At 43.1% G+C, this 12,874-nt stretch overlaps 1 protein-coding gene and 1 pseudogene across 14 annotated transcripts in view; one reads left to right on the top strand and one right to left on the bottom strand.

Annotated features, from left to right (window-relative positions):
- Positions 1-238: 238 nt before the first annotated feature.
- LOC147030343 (la-related protein 4B-like) overlaps positions 239-12,874 on the bottom strand; it is a 146,004-nt gene continuing 133,368 nt past the window's right edge. For all 14 annotated transcript variants that reach the window (XM_085874276.1, XM_085874277.1, XM_085874284.1 and 11 more), the window contains 2 exons: positions 3,415-3,520; positions 239-2,869 (listed from right to left, as the gene is read on the bottom strand). In XM_085874276.1, the coding sequence (XP_085730402.1) occupies positions 2,618-2,869; positions 3,415-3,520 (358 nt within the window). In that variant the 3' untranslated portion in view covers positions 239-2,617. The remainder of the gene's footprint in view (positions 2,870-3,414; positions 3,521-12,874) is intronic.
- LOC147030345 (uncharacterized) lies at positions 10,511-12,834 on the top strand (annotated as a pseudogene).

Genomic DNA, 12,874 nt, shown 5'->3' with positions numbered 1-12,874 from the left:
AACTTGCACCTGGTCAATGGATGACGCAATGCACCGGCACTAGACATCAAAGAAAACGCTGCTTCTGCTACTCGAGTTAAACAACAAAAAAAGAAAGAAAAAGTGACATTAAAAATGAAGCAATCCGTCATACCGGATTGGACACACACATCCAAAGTGGGAGGAAATTACTTCAAGAAACAAAATAACTCTGTACAAGTCAAGTCCAATGCAAACTCAGCATTACTTCAAGTGCACATTTTGTTTTGTATTTTTTTGTTTTGTTAATTTATTAACATTTATAACTTTAAATGTACATGCTCTCTTTTTTTTTTTGTACACTGAAAACAAAAGTGTGGTCCATGGATGACCTGCAAAGTCCCTGCTGGTAAATCCGGCGGAGAACGAAACAAAATAAATATGATTAAGAAAAAAAATCCACACGTGATGCCGGATCTCAGGCTTCTCGGAAAGAAAGAAATTAAGGCAGAATTCATCAACCGATGGTTGTGGAAAGGGTTCAAGTTTGCTGTCCTTTCGTTCACCGTCCGTGCAGAAATGAGAACTCTGAACAGCTAAGTAACACGGTGCACATAAACAACCTCATGGCATCTGTTTGTTTGCTTACACATCATCACAAAGCAATAAACGGACACTGAAGCACAACAAACTTGTCGCCACATTCTACGCCACAACAGAAACCTAGACGGAACGCGGTCCTGAAACGAGACTCGAGAACCCACGATTCGTACTGGATTTTTAACGAACTCGGTTGGGGTGATTAGTGCATCAAGCCATCGATGGCAGCTCAGGGTGGTCAGACACCACCTCGACTTTGTCAGCTCGACCTTCAAAAAGTCAGAGCAAAAAGCTTCGATGGCAGAAATGGCTATGGCGACGTTACATTTTCAGCATTTTTTTCTAAAGCATCAAGTGCCACCCAGGCCACTCACCCTGCTATATGATAATTTGCATCTACAACCAAGACACTCAAATAAATCTTGACATCACAGTATCCAACTCACAAAACAAACACTGTATATATAGTACATACTACCATAAAAAAAAGCCTCCTTACTTATGTACCAGAGCCTCAACAGATCTCTGGAATAATGACTTAAAATAATTTGACATCAAGGCAATGCTTCCAACAAGGATACATTCTCAACTGTCAATTGGCTACAAACAGAATCCTCTAAAACACCATCGTTAAACACTAGCCCACGGCAAAAGATCCAACATTCTTTTTTCCTTTTTTTTTTTTGCAAAGAAAATGGGGGTAAAACCAACTGTTCATGGTAATCAAATAGAACTGTGCAGCGAGGTACAGCTCGTGTGCGACATACATTCCGAGCAGTATAGGTGAATAGTAAACGTGTGCTGCATGGACGAGCGAATTTGCACACTGTGGGGCTTGACATCGGAAAGTAACCGCACCACATCAAGTCACACTTCATTTTGGTCGGCAGGCCAAAGGCCATCTCGCCGAGTGAGATTCGCACGTTGAATTACTTTCCATTCGGCCTAACAAATCGGCACTCCCAAAAGTGGTAATGCTGCGTGAACAGAAAAAGAAAAGAAAAAAACACCTGATACACCGGACGTGATGTCGATCAATTTTCCGTAGGGTGCACAAGTAAGGCTTCGTTCAAGGTATGCAGCTTCGAGGTTCGACTGTACCCAATCAAGTCTTTGTCGATGACAGAAATACAATTGAAGAACAAATGAAAAAAAAGTGTTGCTTTGGACACTTGGGACAGGCCACCTTCCGGTCAAATTTCACGACTGCTCACGAAAAGGCAAAATACTTGCTGTAAATGTGCAACGAAAGAAAACGAAAAAATAAAAAATAAAAAAAAAATTGCACAGAAAACTTCATGCAAGAATTCACAGCCCGGTGGGAATCTAACCAGCAAATAACCGGCCGCGTGTCCATACTTTGCGCACACCTTCGGTGCCGATGTGATAAACGCAAGGGGAAGCACATAGGCACAGTTTAATCAGAAGGTTAAAATTCTAAAGGCATAACCAGTGAACCATTGGCAATAACCATCCCCACCCCAAACCAAAAAAAAAAAAAAATCAAAATAATAAACAAACAAGATGAATAAAATAATATACGATGTAACAAAACTTGCACAAAGCTTTCATTGGCCCATTTAGTCATAAATTTGCACCAACAATGTTGTTCTTCTGTTTTTAAACAATATGGTTAAATCGATAAAGGGATCAACTAGACATCCTGCGGTAATCCCACAAAATTAAAAACCGACCCTGAGGCTGAGCTCCGCACAAGTCGGATATTGTAAACGTCTTCTGCAGCAAAACTTCAACGAAGATGGCAATGGCGACAGGAAAAACAAAAACTACACTTTGCTTTTCCACTTAAACCAACATGCCTGCTTCTCAATTGCCGTGACTGTGTTTGCTGCAACTATGGTTGCACAGGCTGAGGTGAGGACAAGAAAAATGGCAAAGGTCAAAGGGGAAATAAGACTGAGAAAGGAAATGCAGGAGAGGTACATTAAAGAGCCTGGAACTTGAGGCAAGATGCCAGTTTAAGCCCATCAGACTGTTGCGATCGCTCACTTTGGCGAGGGAATTGGGCACCGTGTGTGATGGTGTACCACGTAGATGGCTAGTTCTGGGGAGATGCTAATCGAGAGGCAGCTGGCTCCCGGGCTGAAAAGTCATGAATTTCAGAGTCTGATCGTTCGGGCTGTGGCCTGGCTGCAGCATCGTTTAGTGCCTTGGTAATTCCCACAGACTGGGTCTTGGTTGCTGAGGAGGTAGCAGGTGAAGATGCTTCACGAGCTAACGGAATATTGGGTGATGTACCCTCACGGATTGCGCGATGGCAGATCTCTGCATAACTCAACTTCTTCGACTCCTGCATCTCCATCACAAAAATCAGAGATGACAGAATCGGAAGGGTTGGGGGGTTGGGGGGGAAGGACAACCAAAATCAAGTCCAATTTTTTTTGTAAAATGCAAGATTAAAAGTTAAATACAAACATATTATCTCTTCAACCTAGGACTACAATTTTTCAAACTGTGAGTTACCTCTTCAACCGGTATGCGAGGTCAAAATGTCAACGGATGTTTGTTCTGTGTCTATACGTATCATCAGTTTTCAACTTGGCATTGCTGACTTAAACTCAGAGACAAATCAAAAATGACAGCAAAGCAAACTCTCAACCAAGAGACCATGAACATGATCCATTCGTTTGTGGTGGGCATACATAAACGATCAGATTGCCGACAAAGTAATCACAAAAGTAGCGAAGCCGTACACATATACTGGATGACAATTTTGTACAAAATGCAAGTAGCTGTGGCTTTCTATGGAAAATAGTCCAGCTGTTTCCAGTCTAAACTTGTCGCCATACACGTGATGAAGTTAAAAGACAATAAATAACTTCACATAGATCTCACATGAGACGAAGTGATGGCAGATGAGCACGCAGAAGCCTGCAGTAGTTGCTGATGTTGCCTCTGTATTTCGACCACTGCCACTGAACCTTCAGTTAACTCGGGTTCACTGCCAGGAGGAAGGTCACATGACTGTCAAAAGCATTTAGTGACGATTTAAAACGAGTCTAAAAAAAACGATATATATCTATATACATATATGTTTTTGGGGATTTTTCCCAAAAAATAAAAAAAAAAATTTTTCAAAGCACATATTCATATATACAACATTTTGGGTTTTGTTGAATGAATCTGCTGTTACTGCGAACCAAATATTTTGTGGATGGCAAATGCGGGAAGCAACATCGAGTTGGCCATGTGTGAAAATTCGATCACGCAGATAGGCAACAACTCTTTATAATGTTTTAACTCAAGACTTAGTCATTGTCATGCCAAATTAGAGCTGTACGTGAACCGACGTCATTGCCAAACAAATGGGAAGGACTCATCAGTGGCTGCATTGCAATGCAGGGAATTAGCACCGTTTTGTGTGATCCTGCAATTGTTGCCAGCAGTAATTGTTCCTTGATGAGGGCGACCCTTTTGCATTACACTATCCAGCCCTGACAACTCGAGCTAAAACCGAAATTATATACAACTAGAAGGGCACTCTTCGGTCACCAGATATGCCTCCGCTGAATTCATTACATGATGATACATACTTGTACCAAGTTTGATTTAAATCCCTGAACAAGATATGAAATAATTCTGGCTGCCAGACCATGTGTCCAATTAGGTTGAAATTTAAAACATATATTCCCCATGATTACGAGATCATAACTGTGACGTTTCACATCGATTGATGAAGCAGTTCAACATAAATATTTTAAAAATATTTTCGATGAATCCAATATGGCTGTCAGATGATGTGACAATTATTCATGAACACCCTGGTATCCCCAAGTCTTGGGGAACATGTGGGTGAAGTTTCCCCTCGATCTGTCAAGCCATTCTGGAGAAAATTTTTAAAGGTTTGTTTTTCAAAAAAAATCATAGCTGCCAAACTGTGACCCATGACCGCATAGGTGGAGAACTTTTTGTTCCTCATGGAGAGATGATCATACCTGTAAAGTTTCGCCTTGATCTGTTCTCAGCTGCTTTGGAGGGCTTTTATGTTTAAAAATAAAATAAAAGAATAATAATAATATATATATATATATATATATATATATATATATATATATATATATATATATATATATATATATATATATATATATATATATATATATATATACCAAACCACATGACAGATGACATCAATTTTTCTTTTCCACCCCCATACAATTTAGCCCTAGATGCTCAAAAATTTTCGTACCGATCAGTAAAAATGTTCGACATATGTAATTATGACCTCATAATGCAGCCCCCTATAACATCACAAAAAAAAAAAAAATTCATACTTGTTTCACATGTGAAGTACTTGACATGTGCCAAGTTTCAATTTTCACCATGGAGCTATTTCAGAGATTTAGAGGTCTGAAGTTTTTCCTGTTTTTACCAACATGGCTGCCACACCACGTGACATGACATCATAATTATCATTTGAACATTCTACATGAGTAGTCACACCCATGGTAAAAATTGTGTCAATCGGATAAGCCGAAGCAGAGAAAATTAGCACGGACTAATGCACGTATGGACAACCCGAAAACGTAATGGCTACGGAGACTTCGGCAGATGAGGCATAAAAAAACGTCTCATTTATTATTCAATTTGCTCATCTCTTTATTTGGGCAGTGTATTGGCAAGAAACCACATCCTCGGTTGCTCCTGAAGATAAAACAAAAACAACCCAGCTTGCATACATAAAGCAAAAACATGTGTACCGCTTATGTGAATATATTGTTGCGGGCCAGGCGTCGGCAACGAGTACGACCGCAAGGTGGAGCAGTAGAGTTGGCTCTGCCGATCACCCGGAATTTCGATCGTATCTTTTCGGAAACTCCGAAAAGTATGGGTCCCTTATCGGACCGTGAAGCGTCAATATTTCTACCACGTGGTAAAAGGTTATTTGCCAATTTTCAAAATACCTAGATGTCCACGTGGCGATTTACCTAAGTCTCCACACCCTTGACGGCACCCGTACGGAACGAGCCGCAAGCTCACTCGAACCGTGTGTGACCCGAGCGGATGGTCACCGAGATCCGTCGGTCCAAAGGTCCCCTTACGGTGGCACAATGGCCTTGCTAGTTTTCCAACACGCAGCACGCTAAGCCAAATGGAGAAGAGGTCACAAACGAGCCGATACATTTCACAAATGGGGATATTTATTAAACAATAGGGAAATGAGGGGAGCATGTAAGGGCAGAGTTATCCGAATATTGATAAGCACGTATGTACAGCAAGGCACTTAATTCATTACTTAGCAGACTGGTGCCACAAACACACATACGCACACACCCAAAAGAATCAGACCAAAAGCAGTCTTTATTGAGGCCTCCAGCTCGGATGGAGAGGCGAGCTGCAGACCAGAACCTGCCTCGGACCTGTCCACCTCGTGTGGTCTTCGAGCAGATTCGCACCGGGCAACAGCGAGAGGAGAGCCGAATCCAGACACCGGCGAGCCGCGATCAGCCTCCCGAGCTCCGGCGGATCCTTTCGCCTTCCAGAACACGCGCTGGTGAAGACGAGGCGCCGATCCTTCACAATCCACTGAGTCGATTCAACCGAAGAACCACCAACCACCTTCCATGCTCTCCGAACAACCACCAACCAAGAAGCAACAAGAACCCAGAAGAGCCCACTTGTCTTTCCGTTCCCTTCTTATCCCTCTCGGGCACGGCTCACTTCTGGCGTGACTCGTTCACCGTCGGTCGGGGCTGTCGCATCCCATTTCTTGGAGTGCCCAAGCGAGCAGATTCATGTCCATATAAGGGAATGGAATTCAGTTCGCTCATCGTTGGGTGGGGCACGACGCATTCCATTTCTTGGAGTGCCCAAGCAAACCGATTCATGTCAATATTAGGGAATGGAATTCAGTTCGCGAATGCATTCTGAACACACCCGCATTTCAGCGAGCGCACGGAGAATGCCAGGAGCAGAGGGTTTTCGTTGGTGTTGTAGTTATCGTTGGTGTTGTTGTCATCATTGGTGGAGTAAAAATAAAAAGGAACTCCGGACGAGCAAAATAACTCCACAGCACAGGAACATTTAATTACCCATTAGACAAGGGGAAAGGGAGCTATCTATCCATATTTACTTATCGATATAACTGAGCTATAGGACCTGTATGTTGAGTCCAGTAAGCTTCCAAATCTGCAACAATATAATACATTGTGGTAATATAGCTCGGATATATTGCAATTGTACTTGCCCAAAGGATGCCACCAGAGGCTTGAAGAATAAGGCCCAAAGTCTAAGGCTTACACAGCATCACTTTCACAAAGCTTGTGACATCTATCTACTCCAGCCTTTCGACATTTGATGGTTCTTTAAGGAACTTTTGTTGGCAATGAACTTGCGCCTTCCAATCTATCACAACCTTCCAGAGAATTCCTTGAATGCACCGCAGTTCGATTTATTGAAATCCGTTAATCCATTCTCAAGTTATAACACCACAGAAAAATAGACAGGCCAAAATACAAGACTACAATACAAGACTAGTCACTTCACTGACAGAAATACCAGTCTTTGCTGTGATGGCTTATCAATAGGGCAAGGAGAAAATGGATTTCGAGTGCAGGGATAACCAGCGTTGCAAATTGGCGTTTGCAGTTTCTCCACGTGTACCGTGTACCCATAAAAAAAAAAAAAAATTTTCATCACAAACCTTCCTGGGAAGTCCCTGAATCCACCGTAGTTCGATTTATCCAAACCCGTTTAATTAACATGACAGACAAACAAACAGACATGCCAATATATACATATACAGGGTGTCCCAAAAAAATATACAACTTTTCATCTGCAAAGAGGATGGTCATAACATATAATTTAAAAAAAAGATATATGGCTGGATAGAAAGCTGAAAGGTTGAAGTTTATTGGACCAATGTCAAAATTGCCACCAAAATTTAAATTTTGGTATAGAATCGTCGTTTTTTTAGACCACATGTTCGACGTAGGCTCCACGTTGTCCGATCACTGCCTGCAAACGCGTTGTCAGTTCATGATCACTGCCTGCAAACGTGTTCTCCATCACTTTGGGAAACGTTTCCTGAGGAATGTTCTGGATTTCTCGGTAGATTTTTTCCTTCAGCTGATCGAGTCTGAGGCCTAGGGTTTCCATAGATTCTGTCCTTGAGATACCCCCACAAGAAGAACTCTGGAGGAGTAAGTTCAGGGGAATACGGTGGCCACTCAACGTCTTTGTAGAGGGAGATAAAGTGGCCCTCAAAATGTTGGTTGAGAAAATGCCTTGTTTCCCTGGCTGTATGGGGCGGTACCACATCCTGCTGGAACCACTGGGTTCTCATCTGGATCGGGTTGTTTCTCCTACGGGCTTGAGTACGTAGCTAGCTCAGGCAGATAGAATTCCTGAATCATTTCACGATAGTTCCTCTGGTTTACCTTGCAAGTGCGTCCCTGGTCTCACCATTTCCTGTCTCACCAGTGCCTGTCTCACCATTTCCACATTTTCTTCACTACGACTTGTCCTCTTCCGACCACTGTGACCCTTATGAAGGTCACAAATGGTTCCCACATTGGTAAACTTTGCGATGGTGCACTTTATTGTCCGAAAGTTTGATGCATGGCGCAAGTGGATACCGAAATACTGACAAAATTACTGCTTTTTTAGGATCAAACGAAGCATTTTAAACGTTGTATATTATTTTGGGACACCCTATACATAATATACATGTGGTAAAAATACATGCTCAGAACAGGAATCAAACCCAGGTCCTCTGGTGAATCATAACAGTGGTTCTGAGGACCTGGATTCACCAGAAGAGCTGGGTTTGAGTCGCGGTCTGGGCACGTAGTTTTCCCATATATACATATTATGTATCTTTGCCTGTACAAGTTTGTGCGAGGGACATGCTCATCATGACAAGAGGTCATGATGAACTGGTTCAGATCCTATTTGAGAGAAGTGATAGCACAAAGAAGGTTAACTGGGGCCTGAATGATGTGCATTCGTCATCCAGTAACCCCGATTTTCCATATGGATAAGCCAGCATTGTAGCCCAAATTGTTCAGACAAACTTAGTATTGTTCATCCCTTCTCATCTCAAACTGTTCCATATCCTATTTATCATGGCATGACCCCCACCTCGGATATGAATATGGATATGGACCTGACATAAAAATTATCTCGTCACGATAAGCATGACCCTCGCACAAACTTCAACCATCAGCATTCCTGGAATTGAAGATTCCTCTGGTCCCCCTGAAGGCCTCATATCATAGCTGTTGTTGGAAAGGCTTACCAGAAATTAGGATTTCTTTTCCAAGCCCAAAATTACTTTGCTGTTAACTCTAAGAATCCTGAGCTTGCCTCAAGATGCAACACTTCATGCATTTGGGGCAGAGCACTCCTGTCTGTGCTGTACATCCTCAATAGAGTACCATCCAAGGCAATATGACTTGTGGGTGACAGCTCACTTGCTGTTAGCCTTCAGTCCATGGGCCACCATGCAGCCGTTTCCTCTCTAGCCCTCTTCTACCACAATTACCATGGCTGTTGCTCTGCAGCATTATGAAATACATCCTCGTTCCATTCACCTGGATTTGGCTTGGCATCTTTACTGCGCATTTCTCCATGCAGACGAGTCCAACGGACAGGTAGGCATCCACCTTTTCCCGTGCAGCGAAGCTATGAAACAAAGTGCCTCTGTCTGTTTTCTCATCCACTTACAACCTCCAGAAGTTCAAGGCTCGAAGCACTCCCTGATCTAGCCTCCTTCATTTTACATTTTTGCAGATCAGTGTGAATAAGTATGGGTATCACCCTTCTCCTGTAACTTGGGAACAAAACAAACAACAACAACAACAAAAAAGGTGCAGCACTGGTATCAGCAAGACAGAATTAATTTCACAAACTGCTCGGGGCCATCAAAAGTCTCCGGGTATCAAAACCAATCAAGCACGTTTGGAATACAATGGAAAGTCTTTATACATGTTTGGTCACAATTTGCTCACATCCTCTATGAAGCAGCTGTAGAGTTTGCATCCAGGAACAGCAACAAACTACATTGATTGGCATTTACCAACTTAAACGGGAAAAAAATAAAATGAAATAAAATAAATCCAATTTTTTTTTCTGAAAACCATTGAGAATCCTTAATAACGAGCCGAAACCCCGTCACAGACGGATTCCGTTGAATGAGCCCAATATGACAACCAGTGGCGGCTCTTGTAAGAGCCGGATCGCAGTCAATGTACTCCATGGCCTTACCAAATGAGGCCTACAAAACGTCCTTGTTCACGACATTTTTGGTGTACACTACTCCTTGTGAAGAAGTCCCCCGATTTGTGCAAGTGTCTACTTTGACGTACCGTGTCAAAACTTCTCAGGTCACAGTACCAAGAAAAACGTGACGCGACTGCTAGGAGGAGCACAAAATTGGTCCTTCAGTATTAATATATAGATGGTCTAATTTGAAGGGGGGGGGGGCGGGGGGGAATTGAAATATTTTTGCCAATCACAAAGTGTCAAAAAAGCCCCAGAGCGTCAATTTTCGATTTCACCAGTGACATCACATCTGGAAGCCATATTGATTTGAATGGCAGGTTACATGGAGAAACAGTGCATGTCAAGCTTGGATTAAGATACCGATTCAACAGTCTTGTCCGGCAGATATGTGAAATATTCTGGTAGTTTTGTGCCTTTGATGATACAAGCATGAAATTTGGTACACAGTTATAGCATACCCTTAGGAAACATTTTGGATATAGGGACATTCCAGATTACCCCTAGGGTCAAAATGGTGGGCATTTTACAAAATGGCTGCCACGAATAACAAATTCTGCCTGCAAGGTCAGCAAAGTCATATGTGCTTGGTGCAAAACACAATGTAGTGAGTATAATATGATTATTATCAACTAGTATACACATGCTTCATTATCTACTTCATATTTGACTAAAAAATACATCTACGGTGGTCTATGAGGCACACAGATAACAGTTTACCATCGCAATAATGCATGGCTGGAACAAGAGCTCTGCAATATGATCATGCATGTGAATGTTACCTGAATATTGTTTCTGGAAATATAAATAGATCAAAAATCAAATTTGGTGAAAGGAACTTAGACTCCATGAATATTTCCATTATTAATTACATACTGGTAGCTGGCAATGTCGCGATTAAATGCATAAATTTGCGAAATCGATATTGATGTACTCACTGTATTAATTTTCATGATTGCATAATAGAAATGTTCAAACTACAATGGTGTGTTCATATTGATTTGGGTTTAACATGGTCCTGTCCAGCGCAAAGAAATAATGTTTCTATGTTTTAATGGCCTATTGGGGACATCGAGTGACAATCACCCAAGATCGCCATTGTGTATATATGCATCTCCTCTGGGCTGGGGTTCGTAGTTGAAAACATTTTAACTCTGCTATTCTGTTTTCAGGTGATAACTCCACTGTAGTGTACCCAAAGACTAATCCCCTGCTTGGTGGTGGTTCTTCCCAATTTTACAGTGACTGATTGGTGGTGGTTCAAGACAATGGCCAAGCATTTCAAACTATTAGACCCCCAGCAGCGAGGGCCAAGTACATCTGTTACATCAATTAACCAGACAGACTGGAACCTATGTGTGCTGTGTCAGATGGACACCACTGAGCCTCTTCATTGTCCAGCTGACTCCAAGCGAAGCACAGGAGGGTCTGGATACCAGACTCTGGCAGACAACCTGCTCAGGTTCAGTGAGATCAACTGCTTGCCAAAATCTCTCGACATGTCCCGCTTGGACGATGGTGAGGGTATAGAGTCCACCTTCCAGCACCACAGGGCTAAGTGGCATGATTCGTGCAGACTACAATACAACAAAACTCAATTGATTCGGGCAGAGAAGAGGAAAACAACCAGTGGGGATACCGAAGGCGTGACACGAAAGTATACCCGTCAGAGTGTGGACCGCACAGAGCCACTGCTCGAAACGTGTTTTTTTTGTGACAAGCCAGCAGGTAACGAGTCTTTGCGCAAAGCTTCTACCTTTGACCTGGACAGACGAGTCAGGAAATGTGCTCTGAAACTAGAAGACAAGCCACGTATTGCTAAACTGAGCGCTGGAGATATGATGGCACAAGATGCCCTGTACCATGTGAAGTGTCTGGTTTCCCTCTATAACAAAGCAAGGGACACAAAGAGAACCTTGGATGACCAGGATGATATCAATCATGGCATAGCTCTCGGAGAACTGGTGTCCTACATCGATGATGCCCGCATGGACGCTCTTGTGGCACCAGTGTTCAAGCTGGCAGACCGAACAAGTCTGTACAACAACTGGCTGAAATAGCTTGGAACAGTCTTGACTGGACGTGTTCACTCGACCAAACTCAAGCACCGGATCATGACATATTTTCCGGACATGGAGGAGCACAAGCCTGGCCGAGATGTTCTGCTAGCTTTCAACGAGGACATCGGATCAGCCCTTCACAAGGCCTGTGAACACGATGCTGATAGTGATGGTGTTCATCTTGCTAGGGCCGCAAACATAGTCCGAAGAGACATGTTGAAGATGAAGACAGCCTTTAGTGGTTCATTTGACGCCCTCTGCCAAGAACAATCCTTGCCAAATTCTCTCGTGGCACTAGTTGCTATGATCCTGAATGGTCCCACGATCCAGAGCAGTCAAGCCACTCATCTGTATCAACACCCACTCTTACAATCTCACAGCTCCTCATGTTCAACAGCTACGCACGCCGCCGACAGAGTACGAGTATTGAGTCTACCAAGCACAGCCACAATCGGGAGACCCCCGTGCCTGTGTGCCTGGGAATGCTGATGCACACAAAGACTCGCAAACGAGACCTGGTTGACACTCTGTTCTACTTGGGTCTCTCCGCTCCTATCATAGGGTGCTGAGCATCTCCACAGACTTGGGGAACAGTATCTGCCGCTTCTTCCAGCAGGAGGGTGCAGTTTGCCCACCTGAACTGAAGAGTGGTCTGTTCACGACTGGCGCAGAGGATAACATCGACCACAATCCCAGCTCAATTAGTGCTCAAGACTCGTTCCACGTCACTGGCATCTCGCTGTTCCAGCACCCGAATAGTGAAGTGCGTGGAGTTCAACGGCTGCGGGTAGTAGTCTCAGATGATGTTACTACAACAGCAACCACTGCACACCTGCCATAGTCATACACCACTGTACCTCCTGTGGTTCTCGGTAAACGTGAACCACCGATGCCCAAGTTGGCTGGTCCCAACAGAAGTGACTGCCAACTGATCCCTCAAGCAATGCAGGTGGAATACAAGTACGCCACAGAAAATATATCATCTGAAAGTTGTACATATTCTGTATTCATAT

Source organism: Eptatretus burgeri, chromosome 3 (assembly GCF_056783735.1).
Source record: "Eptatretus burgeri isolate ZD-2024b chromosome 3, Ebu_testis_v1, whole genome shotgun sequence".
NCBI lineage: Eukaryota > Metazoa > Chordata > Myxini > Myxiniformes > Myxinidae > Eptatretus > Eptatretus burgeri.
Note: the sequence above shows the minus strand (reverse complement) of the source record. Positions and strands in the feature narration are given on the sequence as shown.